The 21,281-nt window shown below is 39.1% G+C and overlaps 1 protein-coding gene across 3 annotated transcripts in view; it reads left to right on the top strand.

Annotated features, from left to right (window-relative positions):
* iqsec1b (IQ motif and Sec7 domain ArfGEF 1b) overlaps positions 1 to 21,281 on the top strand; it is a 356,990-nt gene that overhangs the window by 222,418 nt on the left and 113,291 nt on the right. Inside the window, exon 1 of one of the 3 annotated variants that reach the window (XM_041815666.1) lies at positions 20,901 to 21,257. The exons of the other annotated variants lie outside the window; for them this stretch is intronic. Coding sequence (XP_041671600.1) covers positions 21,211 to 21,257 — 47 coding nt within the window. The 5' untranslated portion in view covers positions 20,901 to 21,210. Of the gene's footprint in view, positions 1 to 20,900; positions 21,258 to 21,281 lie in introns of those variants that run through there. 3 annotated transcript variants of the gene reach the window in all.

A 21,281-nucleotide genomic window follows, 5' to 3' on the forward strand; every position in this document is an offset into this window, starting at 1 on the left:
TCCAAGTCCAAAACTACTGCTGACAAAAATAGAAACACAAAGGCTCGTCTCACATTTGCCAAGAAACATCTCGATGATCCCCAAGACTCAAGGGAAATAATCTGTGGCTCAGCGACACAAAAGTTCAGCTTTTTGGAAGTGTTGCGGCCCGTTACATCTGGCGTAAGAATAACAGTATTTCATCAAAAAAACATCATACCAACAGTCAAAATGGACGTGGAAGACTTGCCGTAACCCGCTGGCTGAATTAGAACTATTCTGCAAAGAAGAGTGGATCATGGTAATAGAAATGTTATTACTGAGCAAAAATGTACTGTAACATTACCTTCTGAGAACTCCTCCCCCACTCCAGACTCCTGCATCTTTATCTGGCAACACAAAACAGGACACTTTATAAAGAGGTTGATTTAGGTGTCATATATGACTCCATGGTTGACTTTTTTAAAGTGTTAGTTTTCTGAATGAGCAGTTTATATTTGGCTTTAAAAGCTGGAGAACATCCTCACACTTCTATGTTTAAAATATCCTATATTTCATTAAAATGATGACTATCTTTTGAACATGTAACCACCGGAGCTCTTTGTTAGACATCTTAATTCTTAATGCATGGAAATACTGATCATACTTGAAGTGCTATCTACAGTGTAAAAGGTGAGATGTGCCTCCTGTCCACAACCTAGATTTGTATATCCTTCAGATCAAACGATATCTCCACCTCTACTGCTGTGACTTTGATGATTCTTTTTAATCTACCTCTGAACCCTCAACCTTGAGGAAGAAAAGTAGAGCCCTTTTAACGTTTACCTCCATCTAACGAGCTTCTATTTATTAATGCTGGACTGCCACAGAAACGTCCTGTTGAGTTTAAATTACAGGAGGATTACATGGCTTTGGATTCATTAGTGCAGTCCTTTAATCAGTCGATGTAGCTGTATAACATATAGAAAAGAGACAGGGTTTAGTCTCTGCATCATCTCACAGCGTACCGTTCAATACTTCCCCCCTGCTGCTTTCATGACTTGCAGCCTTTTACAAAATGCCGTCTGTTCTCACTTCAAAGCTGTGTGCCAGGCTCAATAATTGCTGTATCACTTCACACAGCTCCCCAACCGGTCTGCTGCATGGCACTGTGAACCAACGGAGCCAGAGCCGAGAGCTGGAGATTCGCTGGTGTCATGACCAGACTCAGCTTCAGCATCTCTGGCAGGATGGTAGCGACAGCTGAATCATCAGAGTGCAGGGCGATGACGCGAATCAAACAGTGATTTGTGGACTAAACAGGGAATGACCATGGCTGTGAATGAATTTATTTAGCACTTTATCATCTGAGAGGACTTTTTCACTGATGTTAAGAATCTATCCTTTTCTTTTATTGACCACAACCCATGTAAATCTGGTTCAAGGTTAAAGGTGCAGTGTGTAGAAGTTGGCAGCATTTCGCCGAACAGAAATGGTGTAAATGGGATATAATGTTTATATATTTATGTGAAGTATGTTAAAATAATGTACAATGTACAATCATCCCCTTAAAACTTTCATTTTCTTTTTACAAAATTAGAAAAAAAGCTTTTTAAATTTACATTACCGCGGGCCGCGCTCACGGAGGCTGACATAACAAACCGCCATGTTGTCTATGGCAACGTTTTGGGGACAGAAAGAGCAAAACAGGATTTTTAAATACGAACCTGCCCGCCGGTCCTGAGATCTACCTGGAAGGCAGACAGAGAAGAAGACTGACCTATAATCTATAAAAACAATGGTTACAAAAATGAATGAATAAACCCTCACCTCGTCACTGCTGTAAATGATGTCCGGCTCACGATCCTTTTTGGTCTTCACAGGCTCTCATCGTTTAGTGATGTGATGTTTTGGTAACAGATGGGCTCATTCTAAAATCTGAACGCTAGATGTTGCTAAAATTCCAATTTCTACACACTGCACCTTTAAGTCTTTTTTTGGTTTACAAAATTTATGCAAAAGCTACACGACTGGTGACGTCATGATTTATTGCACAGCCTCTGACTTTTGGGAACATGTAGTCATAAACAATTGATAACCTGTGTTTCTATCCATCATTAATTTATTCTGGCGTCTGCACTCTCAGTCCCATTTCATGCAACTTTAGTCGTCAGTTTTAAATGATATTTTTCATAAGGAGCTTGTTTCTTTATTGATCCCAGTCTAGTAATTAAAGAGCATTTAGTAAGACTGTAAGGTAGTGATTTTGTAAATAAAACTAATTCACAATAGTATTAACACCATGAAAAGAGCTTATTACGACTTGCTTTCTGAGAAACTGAATGCATTAGAGTGTTCACGTATTAACAAAAAAAGGAGGTACACTTATTTCTATGAGAACCACTTAAGGGGGTCAGTTAGATCTGCTCTGATCATGTGACTTCATGCCAGTATTCAGATAAATACAAACTGTTGTTATCACAATTTAAAATGTTAGCATGTGGTGACAAAGAAACTAACCATGAATGTAAGGTTATTATATTTCATGTGTGTTGTAGTGGTGAACATTGGTCCTGGGGTCCGGGTTTCCTGGTTTGAATCTTGGTCAGATCGCGCATTTCTGTGTGGAGTTTGCATGACAGAGGCACTACTGTATTTTAGGATTTTGATGAGCCAGATCCTCATATAATTCAAAAATACAATAAATCTTCTTCCAAGCTGTAGTTTGCAGACTGAACAAGATTGTCCTCCTGGATTTACCTATACTTTGCTACATTCATTTTACCCTCTGCTTTTACAAGCCTTCCAGGGATGGCTGCTGAGAAGCATCCCCACAGCATGATGCTACCACCACGATGCTTCACAGTGGGGATGTTGTGTTTCAGCGGGGATGTGCAATGTTTGGTGTCCACCAAATACTGGCCTTGTCAGATGGCAAAAAAGCACCACTTATGTCTCATCAGACTGAAGACTAGTGTGGATTTAGCATGTACTCCCTGTGCTTACTTGAGTTCTCTCCAGATACTCCGGCTTCTTCCAACAGATTGCTTGTTCGACTAATTGGTGACAGTAAATTGCCTGTGTGAGTGTGAGCATGCCTGGTTGTTAATCTCTTAATGTCAGCCCCGTGATTGACTGGAGACAAGTCTAGACTGTACCTTGCCCCTCACCCAGTGACAATTGGGATAGGCTCCAGCTCCCTGTGACACCAGATGGAATAAGCGGTATAGAAAACAGATGTTTATCATTTGGAGGGATTTTGTTCCAGAAAATGTTCTAAGAAATATTTTTTAAGTTGCTGAAAAATGATGACTTGCATTTCCACAACTTTAATAATCAGACATTGAATGTTTGTATCCTGGAGGATACTTTAGCCAAGATGAAGGTATAAAACTATGATAATCACTCATTTATAAACTACACCGTGTTCCAAATTATTATGTAAATTGGATTTTAGTGTCATACACATTCAATTTTTTGTTTTTCAATGAAACTCATGGATGGTATTGTGTCTCAGTGTTCTGTGGATCACTGAAATCAATCTCAAACACCTGTGATAATTATTTTGCCAGGTGAGCCCAATTAAAGGAAAACTACTCAAGAAGGATGTTCCACAGTATTAAGCAGACCACAGGTTTCAAGCAATATGGGAAAGAGAAAGGATCTCTCTGCTGCTGAATAGCATCAAATAGTGCAATGCCTTGGACAAGGTATGAAAACATTACATGTTTCAGGAAAACGTGCGTGATCATCATACTGTGAAGACATTTGTGGCTGATTCAGAGCACAGAGTTTGTGCAGATAAAGGCATAATGAGGAAGGTTTCTGCTACACAAATTCATCAGATTAAGAGAGCAAATGCTAAAATGCCATTACAAAGCAGCAAACAGGTATTTGAAGCTGCTGGTGCTTCTGGTGTCCCATGAACCTTGAGGTGTAGGATCCTCCAGAGGCTTGCAGTCATGCATAAACCTACTATTCAGCCACCCCTAACCAATGCTCACAAGTAGAAACGGTTGCAGTGGGCCCAGAAATACATGAAGAGTCATTGTCAAACAGTTTTGTTTACTGATGAGTGCCGTGCAACCCTGGATGGTCCAGATGGATGGAGTAGTGGATGGTTGGTGGGTGGCCACCATGTCCCAACAAGGCTGTGATGTAGGGGGTGGGTCATGTTTGGGGCCAGAATCATGGGGAGAGAGTTGGTAGGCCCCTATAGGGTTCCTGAAGGTGTGAAAATGACCCAACCCAATGAGATCGAGTTTCTGACTGACCACTTTCTTCCATGGTACGAAAAGAAGAACCATGCCTTCTGTAGCAAAATTTTCTTCATGCATGACAAAGCACCATCTCATGCTGCAAAGAATCCCTCTGTGTCATTGGCTGCTATGGGCATAAAAGGAGAGAATCTCATGGTGTGGCCCCCATCCTCCCCTCACCTCAACCCTATTGAGAACCTTTGGAGCATCCTCAAGCTAAAGATCTATGAGGGTGGGAGGCAGTTCACATCAAAGCAGCAGCTCTGGGAGGATATTCTGACATCCTGCAAAGAAATTCCAGCAGAAACTCTCCAAAAACTCACAAGTTCAATGGATGCAAGAATAGTGAAGGTGATATATAAAGGAGGGGTCCTATGTTAACATGTAACTTGGCCTGTTAAGATGTTTTTGATTGAAATAGCTTTTGATTTCATTAAATATGACCTCCTAATGCTGCAAATGACCATTTTCAGTTCTTCACAGAGTTTAAAATGTTTTTAAACTCTGTTGTGCATAATAATTTGGAACATTGCATTTGGAGGTTTTTTTTTTTTTTTTGAAAAGAAAACGTTATCACTGGGAGGTTTGTTTGATAAAATTTGAATGATGCTTTAACGGTTGATGATTTGAAAATTATTACTGACTGTCATTTGCATCGACTATTTAGGACAATCAGAGAAAAATGTCATTCGCATAATAATTTGGAATGTGATGTGGTTTTATCGCCTAACACTCTATAGGTCATCAAAAACACAAAGAGTAAATAAAACATTAAAACACTCCTTAATGTCTTTTATTGATTACCTCACCAGATTGAAATGTTTGATGGACTGACTCCCACCATTTATCAGAAACACCCAGCAGGGCATGAATTGTAAGTTACATCTGGTTTAACTGGAAGTCAAAGAGCCTTTGTTGCAGTTATGATCTAGCCTTCCTCTAGCTATCGAGGTTGGTTGATTGACATGATTTAAAGAGAAAACACTTTTTGAGTTGTGTCATTTGGTTTGAGTGGACAGTGAGTCCCATTTTCTTTTGGACTGATAATCTGTTTGATTAGGTTTTTAGTTTGTCTTTATTCTATTATTGTGTCTTATGAAAATCAGTAAACCTGCTATGCACCTTAAACCTGGAGTGGTTAAATTGTTGATTTTACTTCTCATTCCTAGACATGTATTTAGCTAGCTAGGCATGTGAACTGACAAAACTGTAGGTTTACCTTCTACTGGTGCACAGCAACCCGAAATGAGAGAAACAGAAACAGTGCACAAGCTTTAGGGGGTTTCTTTTTGGGACACCAAAGGGGAGAAGAAAAGGCAGTCTGTATTTTTCTAGATGTAGATTTATTGTATTAGATTTCAACTAAATAAAAGAGTCACATGTTATCATGACATGTTACAACACAAAAAGTAATCTAAGTTCTCTAATGGATTACTTTGGTTTGTGTTACCCCAACACTGTTTAGTATATCCTACAAATAGGAAGAGGATTCCCTATTATAGATTTTTCCAACAAATTGCCTCCAAAAAATCAGATAATCATGCTTGCTTGGTTCTCCCCACCCTGACCCTGAGCTCTCTTCTTATTCTCTAAACCAATCAGCAGGAGTCACATCATAGGGCCATCAGTGTCTTTATTGCTGCACTTTAGGTTGTCCTGGCAACGGTCCCAGGCTTTGTGTGCACATGTATGCTGGTGCATGTGTTCACGTATGTGTTTTGGGGGGGGGCTTGTGGGTGCCGGCTTTGCCCCTCTGTGCACCATGTGCCGTAGCTGATTAGCTCGTCCGTGAGCAGCCCAGGCTAGCGGGGCTGTGCAGCATCTGATAAAAACCTAATTGATAGGGCCACCAGGGGAGGCCTTTGTGTGCTTTGTTGGCCCGGCGAGGCACAGTAGAGTCAGACCATGTAAGTGTGGCTGCTGAAACAATAGGAGCAGCTGTAACTCAACTCTGAGGAGAAGCAATGATGGAGACAGGATCCTCCTCTGTTATTGACTGACTGGGTGAGCGTGGAGAGAAGGAGTGGGGAAGAAGGTGGATATTTGCAAAGGTTGTTCTGGGATAAAACCAACAACTCCAGCAGACATGGTGTCTGATGGCTGACATCTCCATCCAAGAAGGAGTTTAGGCATATGGGAAAGACGAGACAGGACTGCTCTGCATCAACAAAGGGAGCAGAGGGATGCAGGTTCAGCCCCCACCATGTGGCCCAGATTCACAGAGGCAGGTGCTGAGATGGGACTGTACCATGTGGGCTGTCAGTGTTGTTTTCATGCAGTCTAAACTCTGCAGGATTTGCTTTGTTCTTCAAGTATAAGCAACTCTTTTTAAGCTATTTTTTTCTTTCTTTTATGGACTCTGGGTGCTATGACATTTTTAATCTAAGTCTTTGAAACCGGCTGACAAAATGTTGAAGTTCAAAGCTTTTTGTTTGGATTACTGGCAGTTCCTCTGTCTGCAGCCTCTGCATGGCTTCTATAAAAGGTAAGGGGCTTTGTGGGTTTCATTTGTTCTGATTGTGAGTGTGTTATTTGTTTTAGAGCCTAAAAGTTTTACAGAAGGAAGTGCAACCTTGTTAATTTTTATTTAATGCATGTACTCATGCTGTCCTAGTCTTTGCTTTATGTTTACTCTGTGGGAATTTAATCAGCAGCTTTGTGGTCCTTAGTGTGAACAGACTTTCTCTCCTCCCTGCTGTCGTAAAGTGTCGTGTTTTGAAACAGATGTGAGTGATTGACACTCATACCCCCCTATGCTTGTTTTTACTACTTTGTTAAGAGGAACTGAAACAGGACAAGAGCTCCACGTGTCAGTGGGGTCAACTGGTCTGAATGGGAGCGCTATTGTTGGGGTTTGTCCCGGACAAGCTGCAGAGCAGTATTCAGTCTATTGTGTTGTGGGCCCACTCACAGTTATTAGCCCGACAGCATGAGACAGCACGTGCTGTTGTCCATTAGTGTTATTGTTGCAGAGTGCTAATACCAGAGCTAACCATGTGGCTTCTTTATTAACACTAATGTCTGTTTCCTCTGCATGCTACTTAACATAGAAATTAGATATAAAACCTGACGTTGGTTATTTTTCTAAACAATTTTAACCCTAAACATCAGTCAGCTTTGTGGCTTCACAGGCTTTGTGAAGACAATTTTTCACTAAAAGAAAGTTTGATGTCATTTACTAAATAATGATGCGCATGTTTCATCACATAGGGTCAGGACAGAAGATGAATATCTGTTAAGAAAAGGTCTGTTCTTTGGTGCTAGCCCCAGTCTAGCAGCTGAGGGCAGGATTTATAATTATTTATAATCTTTATAATTTAAATAGTTATTTGCTTTTATGATAGTAGACAAAAATCTAAACAAAGATAAAACAAATCTATGAATACCAGCAAAACAGGCAGGAAACACAATAGACATTGAGAAGTAGGCAATGATACAGAGGCATTATTTGATCATGACCTGTGCAAATACATGAATGTGCTTTTAAACAACATCCTTCCAAAATATGATGGCTACAACTGTCCCACTACTCCTTAGATAAGTCATATATCTGGTTTAGTTTTCCAAGCATCTTTTCACATGCAACTTTTGCCTATATGTATTTCCACATTCCTCATTCCAGCTCCTATTCAATTGCTCTTTTTGCACTTACTGTATGTGTTGTAGGTTGGGCTGAACGATATGGGAACATTTTCCACTTGCAATTTTTTTTTTCTCTCCCAAATATTCTGTTTTAATATGCCATTATTTTTTTAAGTTCCTTATCTTATGTATTTTTCCACAAACACAAGCAATATATAACTCCATATTATTATAAAAACAATATAAGATAGATTAAACTTGGGCTGAATGATTTTGAAAAAAAAAAATCTAACTGTGATTATTTTGGCTTATATTGTAAATTTGATGTGAGTTGTTGTATTGAAGTGAACTATAATTTTTATATTATTTCCATTTTCTTAAAAAAAAATTAAACCAGGAAAGTAAGATTTTTCTGTAAACTTTTCTAGAAAAATTGGCGCTTGAATGTTAGTTTGATGTGTAGAGCTTAACTTTTGTGATTGAAAGAAATGCATTAAAGTTGTATTTTCACATGAGTCAGGTTAAAGAAAAACTGCAACTTCTGTGGTTTGAGAATTGCAGTCGGCCATATTGAGATTTGTTCTACATTTTGACTAATTGCTCAGCCTTAGTGGTAAGTGACCTTTTTAGAAGTGAATTGTGAAATTAGTGGGGTCTTCCTTTTATGATTCCTGTTATGTTTTTTCTGGTGATTTTACAGTTTTATCATAAGGGCACATGTCACAGCTGTGATGGTGACTTGATGACTAACTTGTTTTAGATTCTAATGGTAATCCACTTAAGAGGTGCCAAGTCTGAAACACATCTGTGCACTGTTCTGCTTTATTCATCTGAGGTTTTTGATTAAAGCAATGTGACTGGATTATGTGGTTTCTACTTCACTTCATGCATGTGTTCAAAAGCTCATTGATGAAAATACCTAATCAGCCAATCACATGGCACCAACTACTTATGTGTCCTGAAATTAAAGTGAGATTGTAGAGAGTGGTCTGGCTTCAGACCATACTTCTCTGATGGCCCCTCTTGCATTTCTGTCGGAACAGAAGTACACGTTATTACTTTCAAAACAAAATCGGACTTAACTTCTTGTTCAGGTTATGCTTAAGGTTAGGGTAGGATACCCAAAAATAAAAGACAAAACCCTGGCCTGTAAAACCTGATTACAAACCATTTAATATAGCAGAGTAAACAGTCTACATAAAGGTTGTCCTATCTAACACAGCTAACATAGCTAAGACTAAAGCTAACAAACCTAACGCCTGCTTCTTAGTTTGCTTATGCTACATTTGCTAAATCAACTGAGCTATGTTACAGAGCAGTATAACACGGTTATAACAGTATAACACTGTTAGCTTTAGCTATGTTAGCTAACGGGCACATTGCTATAGCTCACATAGCTATGTTTGCTTTAGCTACGTTTGCTAAAGCCCACATTGCTAAAGCTAACGTATCTACATTGGCTTATGCAGTAACATTACCTATGTAGCTGCTTAGCTACATTAGCTTAAGGTAAAGCTAATGAAGCTAAAGCAAGCCATTTCCAAAATGGGACATTTTCTCTGTTTTATATATGAATTGTTGCTTTGACTGTAATATTTGCATTGTGGTTATTTCATGAATGTAGCTGCCAGACTGTTTATGAAACAAACCCTTATTAAATAGGAAATGTATTGTACTGAGAAATAATGTGTCTTCTGTACTGACACAGGCAGCGTTTCACAGTATTGTTCTGCCCATCTAACCCATTTTTGAGTGAGTCTGTGTGAACTTTAGCACCTGTGTGGTCCTCTGCTGCTGCAGCCTATCTGCTTCAAGTTTGATGTGCTGTGTGTTCAGAGATGCTCGTCTGCATACCTTAGTTGTAAGTAAGTAGTAGTAAGTAGTTGAGTTATTTTAGCCTCTCTCTCAGCTCAAACCAGTCTGGCTATTTTCCTCTGACCTTTGGCTTTAACATGGCACTTTGGCCAAGAGAACTGCCGTGCCACTCATTTCTCTTTTTTGGCGATTCTCTGTAAACCCCAGAGATGGTTGTGGGAGAACATCCCAGTGAGAAATACTCAAACTAGCCTGTCTGGTACATCCAGAGTCACTTCAATCACATTTCTTCCCCTAACTGCTGCTTAGTGTGATCTCCAGCAGATATTCTTGACCACATCTACATGCTTAAATGGACTGGTTGCTGCTTTGTGATTGGCTGATTAGATATTTGTATTTACAAGTAGCTGAAGAGGTGTACCTAATTAAGTGACCTGTGGGTAAATGGTCATGTAATGTTGCTTGATAACTAATACATTTCAAAATAAAGCTTCAGATGTGCCTATATCATCAAAACACAAACATCTGGCCCACAATATTGCTCACACAGCCCAAAAGATTTGACTCTGTCAATAAATTCACTTTTTTAAGGAAGTGAGCTATGATTTTATTTTGTAAAGGTAAAAATAAGCTGACAAGAGATCAGTAAAGATGATCAAAGAGAATCATAAATACAGCATGTGTCTTTGAGCCCCAAAAAAAATCACAGTAAAAATACAGAGAAATCAATTTCCTGCAGCAGCTTAAAATGAAATAAAGCCAACCAAAAGCTGTTAAATTACTGTTTCCCAAGACTGTGGATCTTTAAAACAATAGCAATGTGTCAATTACATCAACTGAGAACTAGATTTACAATGTAAGGCTATACAGTCCAAAATAAGTTTCACACTCAGGCACAGATTCAAGGAGAATCTGCTAAAATGATCTTTCAAGCCATCTCATTTTCTTTGAGAAATGAGAAAGGCACCCATGGGACCAGTTGAAGTGAATAAACTCTTGGTCTGGTTCACAGAGTAGTAGTCAAAAAGGGAGCTATATGATATAAAGAGGAGCATCTCTCCAGGCCATATTTATTCATGAGCCCACCCCTCCCCCACCCACTGTTCTACACAGCCACGTCTCATGGGGGGTGAAGACAAAAACGTCCCCCCACTCTACAGCTTAACACGCGTGTGTTTTCCATTTAAATACCAGCCGGTGATTGGACGGTGAAGACCCATTTCATTAGGCTTGAAGATGAGCCAAACTTTGCTGTGCTGGAAAGGGAAAGTGTTCATTTGGTTTGAGGCTCTGAAATGTTTTGTGAGCCAGGCAGCAGATTCAGTCGGGTGCTGAGGTCAGTTTGAGTTTGGACACAAAGGATGGACAGGCTCATATTTGTGTTTGGTTTGTTCAACTGGAAAATCAGGATCAGTTTGCATTTGGTCTTGTAATTCTTTCACACTTGGACATGAAAATATATGAGTATAATATTAATCAAATTTACAACTAACATCATCCAGTTGTAGTAATCTAAGCTGGAAACACAAACATCAGTGCTCATCTGATTGGATTTACAACCTCTATTCTTCAATCTGTACAGACTAATGTGCAATTTTATTTCATTTTTGCTGTGCTCTCATTTTGACAAGTCATTCTAGATCCTAGTCATTGCTGAAGATGTATTTTGGTTCATTGGATAAGTCAAGGGTGATAATCATCAACCAATGATTTTAAATGCTTTTGAGTTCCCCTGAATTGTCCCTTCTTTAATAATCTGTAAATGGACATTACTAAGCACATTGGCTAAAATTTCTCCAGAGTGGAATGATGGAATGAGGAAACATTTTGCTCCACATGTCCATGACACTCAGTCAATAATATATCCTACAAACCTCAATGATCCGCTGACTTTTCTGCCTATGCCACCATGATTTCAGTTTGGACAGAAAATTGCCTCAAACTTGCCATATTGCCACTTAAGTCATAATTTGCCAAGTCATCATGTCAAAACTAGAATATTTGTTATGGACTTTGATAATCTGTTTTAAAATTCCATCGCTTTTGGTTTATGACCAAAACTCATAAGATTTTTATCAGCTTTGGCTGTTTTTGATGGTAGATTTGTTGATAATCTCATGTTAGTATGCAATCATAATTTCACTAATATTATGCTGTCAGTGTTGTGAATTTGTCTGGGTCACTAGTTTCATCACAAAATAATACAAAATGTTTGAAGATGGTGATATTTTGCATTGAAGAACAAGTGGGCTGGAGTTGTTTTTGCCCAAGAAGTGCTTTCAAAATACCAACATTTCTGCAATGTTTACAGTTGTGTCTATCGCTAAAATTGGGAAAAGTGAAGGGAAATATTAGATAGGGGTCTGGCTGTAGACCATAGTTCTCTGACAGCCCCCCTCACAGACCATGAGATGCTGTCGCTGTCAGAATGGATGTACATGCTAAACCTTTCAAAATAAAATCTGAATAAACTCCTGTTAAGGGTAAGTGTTACGATAACGGTTAGCATCCCAAAAGTTAAAAACGTAAAAACCTGACCAAAAAAGCCTTATTACTAAAAGTGTGATAAAGCAAGCAAACAGTCAGTTTACAGGAAATTCGCTCATCATCCATGAAAACATTCTAACGTAGCAAACATAGCTTATGTTACTCTGTTAACTGTCTAACCTACGTAGCTACACAGCTAAATAAACTACTTAGCTAACATAGCTAAAGCTTAACTCACAAAGCAGCCATGTTACCTAAACTGAGTTATCTACATAACAACATTAGCTTTAGCTACATCAGTTAGCTTTAGCTATGTGTCACTTTGCTAAAGCTTACTTAGCTACATTGGCTTATGTAGTAATGTTACTAGCACAGCTAGCATAGCCGTCTTAGCTTTAGCTATAGCTAACTGAGCTAAAGTGAGCCACCATTCGTGTATCTATTTCTTAAACAAGCTGATATATGATTTTATCCTGGTTGTATGACCTCTGACCTTTATGTTTCATTTATGAAATGTTGCTTAGTCCGTAATGTTTGCAATGTGGTTGTTGCATGAATGCAACTGCCAAACTTTGTTAATGAATAAAGATGAATTTAGAAAAGATTTAAAACCAGAAATATGTTTTACCAGCAAATAACGGCACTACTGTCCTGACCGCGACAGCGTCTCATATGAAGGAGCCGTCAGAGACTGTCTGCAGCCAGCCTGGATTGAGATTTAAGGTATGAAGTTTAAAATGTTCACAGCGAAACAGCATCAGACATAGATAAAAAGCCTTTGTCTGATGTAGCACACATATAGCCTGTTTCCAACAAGCAGTCCTGTTTGGTTCGATGCAGTTTAGCAAATTTTGGCATGGTTAACCCCTATCCTACTTGTGTTTCTACAGCTGAAGTCCATCACATGTCACCTGTTGAAATCTCTATTTTTCAGAGCTAGTATTTTGGCTCCCAATTGTTCATTTGGGGCCATTTTGGCTTTTAAAATGTGCGTTAAATATCGACAAAAACTATAAAAAAGGAAGTTGTCAGAATGGGGGTATCATTGCTTTCTGTCTCCCTGGCAGGGAACAGACTTTCTCATCCATATCACCAGCAGTTTGTTTTGATCTGAAGCATGCACTGATGATGCAGTCAGGCATCTACTTCAAGATGCACGTGACGATATATTGTCATCCTAATATTTTGAGTACAATTTTTTTGTGTGCAGTGAGCTTTGTTGATGAGTCAAAACCATGAGGACTGTCTCAAAACAGACATCTCACTGCTGAATTATTTAGGTGTCATTTCATAAGGCTGAGTTCACTTCAGATGGATATACAGATGGATAGACAGAATTATAGATAGATAGCTAGATTAGTGACCCCCACTGCCTGGTAATCTGTCCTTTTCTGGTCCCTGGTGATTTTCTCTTAATGGGTTTACCTGTGTTATAATAGCTTCCTTGACATTAATGGTTAACATGGTGACAGGGAGGGACTAGAACCTGTGAATGTGCTGGAGGTAATACAGCGAGGTGAAAAACTCAATAGAGCTCTACCAGCTCTTTTGTTTCGGGTCATTGGCCCACATCAAACTGTCCAAACACGGTAGTTCATCAGCAGTGAAGACAGCCCTCCATTTCCACTCCTCACCCTATTATCATTCACACCGACTGAGTCCATTCTACCTCCTCATCCACTTTTCCCCAGGCAGACGTGACCTGAGCCCCTCCGTATACCGCTACTAACTCTTGACAGAATAATTGCACATAAAAGCCGTTCCTTTATGCATTTCAATTCCCAGCACTAAGATCAGGGCTTTGCCCTTTTTCATCAAGGATTCATCTGATTACAGTGTTTTTTTTAATCTGAAGTTAACAGACAGAGCCATGGCCTTTAATATTCCACACTCATTGTGGACTGGAGGGCGCTGAGGACCAAATCAGAACATCAAACAGCTTTCTAAAGGCATGCAGCAGGTCCAGTCTTTACCAGTCTCATCCCAGCAGTCTTTGCAAATGCAGATAAAATTCAGATATGTCCAGAGGCGTACAGGATCTGCACCAGCTCACCCAAGTAATGGGAATGAGTGATTTTTTTTTCTTCATGCTGTAGAATAAATCAGTAAACAATCCACAGAAGTATGATGTAGAGAAATGTTTTAGATTTGTCTGAAAATGACTGTGGTGTCTGAACCAGACTGCTAATTACATTCATTTATGGGCAAAACCATGTGCAGACTTGTGAATGAGCTGGTCCTCAGAGCATGCACTGACAATGAGCTTTGTGATATTCTGCCAGCAGCTCGTCCACACCGAGTGCTGCAGGGAGCTCAGCCCACTCTTCACTACCCAGTGGCAGATCTGCCTTGTAGCGGTCAGTGTGATATCAGCCACTGTGTGATTTTTCATCTTGCCGTGAAATGGAAACATCAAAGTTTGTAGTCCCTGTCAAATCAATCTGCTGCGTGGATGTGTACAAGCGTGTCAGCGCAACTCTAAGCCGCAGTTACTTTAAATCAGAGCTTGTGCGCAGCAGTACAGATGCTCCCTCCGCTGATTAGTTTGTATTACGTACTAATTATGTCGGCTGCATTTCAGCTGGGTTTAATCTCGTTTCTTCAATGCGTTTGGCATAATCAGGGAAGGGATTAACCTTACATAAAAAATTAAAAACCAATACAATCTTTTCAATTCCATCTTTTGATGCCTGTATCTTTTACTAACAGTTGTGCAATGCAAAAGGATGACTAATGCATTTTGCCCAAAGAAGAAGTCAGTGAAGAGAGGAAGAAATGGTCCAATGGCTTCATTTCAGGGTAAAGATAAAAGTGCTGGCTCGGGTTTCTATAAAAGGAAAACATCAGAGTGAAAACAAGAGCAAATTACTGCAACATGTTTCTGTGCAGGCTTTAATTCCATGGATGCCATTTTGCTGTTTGTGGCTCAGATATAGAGCGTTTATTTTCACACTGATTGGACAATCAGCAAGCTAATCCCCAGTTCTTCTAGTCCTCATGGTGGAATTTTACTGGGTACATGTTACTGATATAAAGATGAATCAATCTGAATGGCTAGCCCCTCTTGACTTCAGAGATCCGAATGCACTGGTTAATGGAGATTTCCAAATATTTAACATGAATCAGTTGACGGCCAGACTTTAACATTAAAAATGTATCTACTGAGGCTCTGCTGTTGTTATCATAGCTCATTCTGCAAATTCTGGCTCACTATCTTCAGTCTCACTAGACTAATACTGACCTTTTTACCTGTCCACTAGAGTTACATCAGTAGAGGTGCTCACTAGGTGAATTACACAGAGCATCAGTAAAGCGTCTTAAAGTTCTCCTCAGAAATCAAGTCACTTGGGCTTAGAATGGGTGGAAAGACTTTCCAAAGTCCGCCTGTCTATGAATGGCAGCAAATAAATCTCACCAGATTGCAGAGCTAAAGTTTTACTTAGATGAAGGGCTGCCCACAGAATTGGCTGGGCCCCTCAAAAGCCCAGAGACTGGGCCCTCCCCATTTATTATTTATTGATATCAAAGCATGTGTGTTAGATCAATAGCAATGGTGCTAGCATCCTGGCTAACAGTTACCTCATTTTCGAGCTGAAAGTGACTATTTTTTCATGCTACTTTTGTGACCCTTTTTAACCACTCTACTGCAGATTTTTTACAACATCTTTTTTGCCACTTTTAACCAATTTTTGCTGCTTCTCCCTTTTTGCCAACTTCAACACATTTTTGCAAAAAAATCCCCTTTCATGCTACTTTTTTGCCACTTTTAATGACATTATTCTGCCACTTTCCTCCCTTTTTTGCCAACTTCAACCCGTTTCATCACTTTCAACCAATTTTTGCTAAATTTCACCCTTTCATCACTTTTAACCAATTCTGCTTTCTACCCATTTTTGCCACTTGTTTCCCGTTTGACTTCTTTTTGCCAACTGGACGCCATTGTTCTCATTTTCGCCAGTTTTGATTCTCAACCAATTTTTGCTATTTGATGCCAATTTTTGCCACTTTATGCTAATTTTTATGCCCCTCTTACCCATTTTCACACTTTATGTCCATTTTTTTTTTTTTTTTTTTTTTTTTGCAGTTCAAACCCATTTTTGCCACTTTACCCCTTTTTCTGCCTCTTTTGTCACTTTCAGCCAAATGCTTGCCACTTTTTCACCATTTATACTTCTTTTCATACTTATTTGATAAATTTCCTTTTAGTTGTCGTCATCTTTTGTGCAATTTCTGGCATCTTGATGTCTGTGCACATCATGGCCTAGCTTTGAAGTCAGACACTGCTTTCCAAATGGTTTACTTCAATATGCCCATCCATTTTCTTAACAGTAAAAACCAAAGGCAATTTTGTTTTAAGAAAAAAACGTTTTCCTTTTGAAAAGGGCTTTAGTGTACTGCAGCATAAATAAGTGAAATTCAGTTTTTGTTGCTTTGAGAGGAGTGTTTTTATTCGGGTTAAATTTTAGTTATCACAGCTTTACTTTACAATGGACCATGGTTTTGCTGACCTCCATGGATCCTCATTGAGGCTGGGCCCCCGAATGCTCTCCCTTTTATCCCCCCTTTTGAACAACCTTGCTTGGATGCTAACATTAGCAAACAGCACAAACAAACCTGATATTTCTAACTTTGTGTCTGTGTTGTCACATCCACGGCCCATTTTATTCTTAGGTTTACAACCATACCTTGTTGTTGAGAGAGAGATTTGTGACAATAAATACGTTGAAGCCCAATTACATGACATCAATTGGAGCATTTCATTCAATTCATGAGCAAATCTAACAAGAAACTGAACATACAGCATCAGTTCAGGAGGGCAACAGAGTCCAGCACTGCCATATAATCGTACTCATGATGCCTTTTTTTAAGCTGCTGTAGCCTGCTACTCTGCTGCTCCCTCTGCAAACTGCTTTTGGCAACTCTCCTCCGCCCCAGCTCCTCTTTTATTCTCCAACTGACCTAATCAATGTCACTCTGTTGTTGCGAATCCCTGCTCTGGTCTAGATTTGTTGCAGCTCTTCTCGCTGTCTCAGGATGTCCTTGTATGTGCAGGAAGAGTGAGAATGTGTGCTGTTTCTGCTTGGTGCTTTCCACATAAGCTCGTGGAAGGGCAGGGGGATCCCAGAACAGCTACAAATATATAATTATGGCAATAAGTGCAGTTTTTGCTTTGCATCTGCATTTTTTTGCATTTGCCATAGCTCTGCACTTTCTGGCACAAAACAACAGCGACAACATAAAAACAGTTGAAGTTTAATGCAGTAAATCAATGAGATTAGAATTAAAGACCTGTGCAAACCTCTTCATTTTTTTAAGTGTTTGTTTTGCAATGGTAATGCCACTATGTTGGGCCTCATTTCCATTTTTGACATTTGATTATCTTATGTCTTTGTAATATAGATAAATGAATCAAAGATTCATACCTGGCTACTCTGATGTCCTTTTGACTTGAAGCTATGAGCCTTCTCTATTTTTGAAAGGGTGTGTTTATTATGGTTATAAGGTTGGCATAATGCAGATTTAAAGAGTTTGAAAAGAATGGACCAGGTCCTACCATAGAAAAAATGCTATTCCATGCCAAGAGGACAAATAGTTTAATTATATGGTTTATCTGTAATGTTAAGCTAAATCAGATTTGTCTATGTTTACTCTTTGTTAGGGTCATCCCTTGTGTTTACTGATGATGCATCTTTGTTTTGGTAGTGAAATCCTGCACTGGCCTTTTGTATCATGAATGATGACTCCTTAACGAGCTTGGCCAAAAAATTGTGACCACTTCACTGACTTCCTGACTGCTAACGTATCACAGTGCCATGGTGGTGGGTGTCAAAGAGAGACAGACAGGCGGGCGTATAGAGACAGAGAGAGAGAGATGTTTAGCAGCTGCTCAGAGGAAGGCCACAGAGGCCAACGGGGAGTGAAAATACTCGGCTATTCTTAAACGTCTAAAATAACAAAGGCAGGCTTGTCACATGTTTGGTGTAAGGATATGCATTACTGTGTGTCAGCATATCCTTTACATATAGCCAGTATGGTGTATTTTTATTTCTATTTATCTATTTTTTTACATTGGTATGCCGCACTACTGCTAATGACTTACTTAAGACCGAGAAAGCACAGTTATGGTCAGTGAAGGCAACATGAAGTTTAATTAATCTACTAAATGTCAGTAAATATTATAGAGAGATTAATGATATCAACATTTAACCCAAACCAAACATTTACAGATGGTACCTTGTGAACTCAACTAATTAAGTAATTTTAATTGAATCTAACTCAAAGTAATCTTTGTAAATCCATAGAGATGAGGTTCATATACATACAGTGCTATTATTGTTTGTTTGCCTAACTTGTGATATTTACCCACTTATACATTTCTCGTCCTTAAACCTTCAGTTTGTAAACATCACATCTTCTTAACAACATTCATCAATAGCTAATGCCACCATAAAATAATGACATACAGTTTTTGTTGTAACGATGCCAATAATTTGATAAAGTACAAGATTTTCACAATTTACAGAATTTGCCCTTGTGTCATCTTGGGGTCAAAAATGACCCGTTGCAATCTTAGTATTGGGATACGATACAAAACAAAACAACAGATGCAATATGATCCAATACAATACGATATAAATCCAAGCAATCTAATGATATGATATGATACGATACAATATGATACGATACGATACGATACAATATGATACGATACGATACGATACAATATGATCCGATGCATTGCGATGCGATATGATATAATATAATATGACACAATATGATCAGATATAAAGCAAACCAAACTGTACATTCCAAATCAACAGAGGACAGTATGATTGATTATGATATGATTTAAATCAAAATTATTTAACACGATACAATACAATATGAAACAATAGGATACAATATTATAGGATACAAATTGACACAATCTGATACAATACGATACGATTAGATACGATTAGTTACAATATGATCCAAATTGATACGATGAGATACACAACAATGCAATATGATAAGATACAAACTGATACAATACAAAACACTTAGATGCAATAGGATCCATCCATCCACTTTCCCCCGTTCTTATCTCGTTGGGGGTTGCAGGGGGCTGGAGCCTATCCCAGCTATCATTGAGCGAGAGGCGCGGTACACCCTGGACTGGTTGCCAGTAAATTGCAGGGCACAATTTCATATGATATAATATTATACAATACGGAACAATAAGATACGATATAAACTGATAGGATGCAGAAAGATACAATACAAAACAATACAATGTAAGACAATACATTTTATTGTCCTCTTTTCACGATTTTGTAATCCATCCTTTATCATACTTTGTTCTCATCTAATCTTAGACACAATATGGGTTGCTTAAATATGGGAGAAAACCACTGTTTGTCTCTGAACACCTTGTTTTACATAAACAAGACCACACTATCACTATTATAATTAAAAAAACTTGATAGTTAGCTATAATAAGATACATTCAGATATATATTCTGCACATTTCTGCCACTCTTTTGTGTTTGCAGTTTAATCTAGCTGCTTTATTTTAAAAGTTTTGTGAAGCCAGGCCACTTTGGACCCCTGAGGACAAGGAGAGTATGAAATGTTAACGTCAACCAAGGTTTAAAAAATGACTGGGCATGTAGTTATCACGTTATTTATGTATTTTGAGAGCATTTACATTATGCAAATGGCCCTTTGGTTAGGCCATGCCCTGTTCACCATTTATGGAGTCTGTGGTCCTATCCATGTGTCTTTCTCTGTCTCTCACCCAGCCCTCTACTCCACTGAAAAAGGCTTTTAAGCCCAGTAATAAATATTTTTGAAAAAAGACCAAAAAAATCCACATACCAGACATGTTTGGTAAGTGTAATTTTCCTTTCCTTGATTTATGGATCTGAGTACTACTGCCATATATTTATGGAAACATGAAAACCTGATTACAATAAAGCTACAGTGACAGCAAGAGACTCGACACAAATTACTGCCAACCATATTCATATCAGATGCATGAGCTGTTCTGCTGAGCATGGTGAGCCTGAATAAAAATAGTCTTACAACATTTTGGTTCTATCTACTGACAATGATGCAACCGTCTAAAAATGTAGCATTCTGGTTTCCCCTAAATGCGCCTATTTCAGGTCTAATGTGCTGTATTTTTCCTGTTTTTTTTTTTTTTTTTACATTAAGGAGTGCCTAGCTCTTTTGAGTTTACTTCTTTGCCTCTAGCAGAGGATCTTCAGACTGCAGCTGTTCACATCCAACACTTTCCACAGTCTACTTCACTTTTCAGCACTTATTTTTTATCTTTTCCACGTGGATCACATATTTCATGTCTCCTGAGTTAACCGCACTTTTACATTCCTTTCTGCTGACTCAACAAAAGGACTTTAATCCTCTGTCTGTGATGTTTTATTCTCCTGCACTGTGTTTTGAAACAGCTGACAAGTGACGCATCAGAGACAGTCGAATCCAGAACCTGCTGCATGCAGTGTTTTACTTCTTCTAGATACTATCTGTTATGAGTTTATAGGGAATCAGAGGAAGACCTGACACTGCATTAGGGGTACAATGAGAGGAAACCAGAGTCTGTGCAGAGCAGCAGAGATGATTTAGGGGGGACTGCGTGGCAGCAGTAAGTGATAGGCTGCAGAGGAAGGGGCAGCAGCCAGCTGGTGGAATGTGAACATGCGCTAACGTTTCACATTGAAGCAAGGAGGGATTTTACTCCCTGTCTGGCCACTTAGCAGCTGGCCTTACTTGGTAATGGTCTGCTCTCCTCAGACAGAACATCTTGCTATGTCTACTTTTACAAAAAGAGACTAAAAGAAGGGAAAAGGGGAACTGGAAAGAAGCAGTGACTGATGTAAGCCAACCTCCAGGAGAGAGAATTAGTCATTTTTCCTCAGGACTAGTACATGTTTTGTGGTTATGTGAATGAGCAGGAAGGAGTGGCATGGGTGGATGCTCGTAGGAGGACTGCTGATCCTCTCTCATTCAGACTCTTCAGGAACATTTAAGTCCTGTTTACATCTCAGCCTCTCATCAGAGAACTTAGCAGATCCAAACCTCGAGTTTCCAGCCTGACGATGTCAGGGGCATGTGGAATCTAATGTGGAAGTACTGCATTTCAGTGAGAACGATAAGGTAGGAGATCCTGGGACTGAGGTG

This window comes from Cheilinus undulatus, linkage group 3, assembly GCF_018320785.1.
Source record: "Cheilinus undulatus linkage group 3, ASM1832078v1, whole genome shotgun sequence".
In the NCBI taxonomy this organism is placed as follows: domain Eukaryota; kingdom Metazoa; phylum Chordata; class Actinopteri; order Labriformes; family Labridae; genus Cheilinus; species Cheilinus undulatus.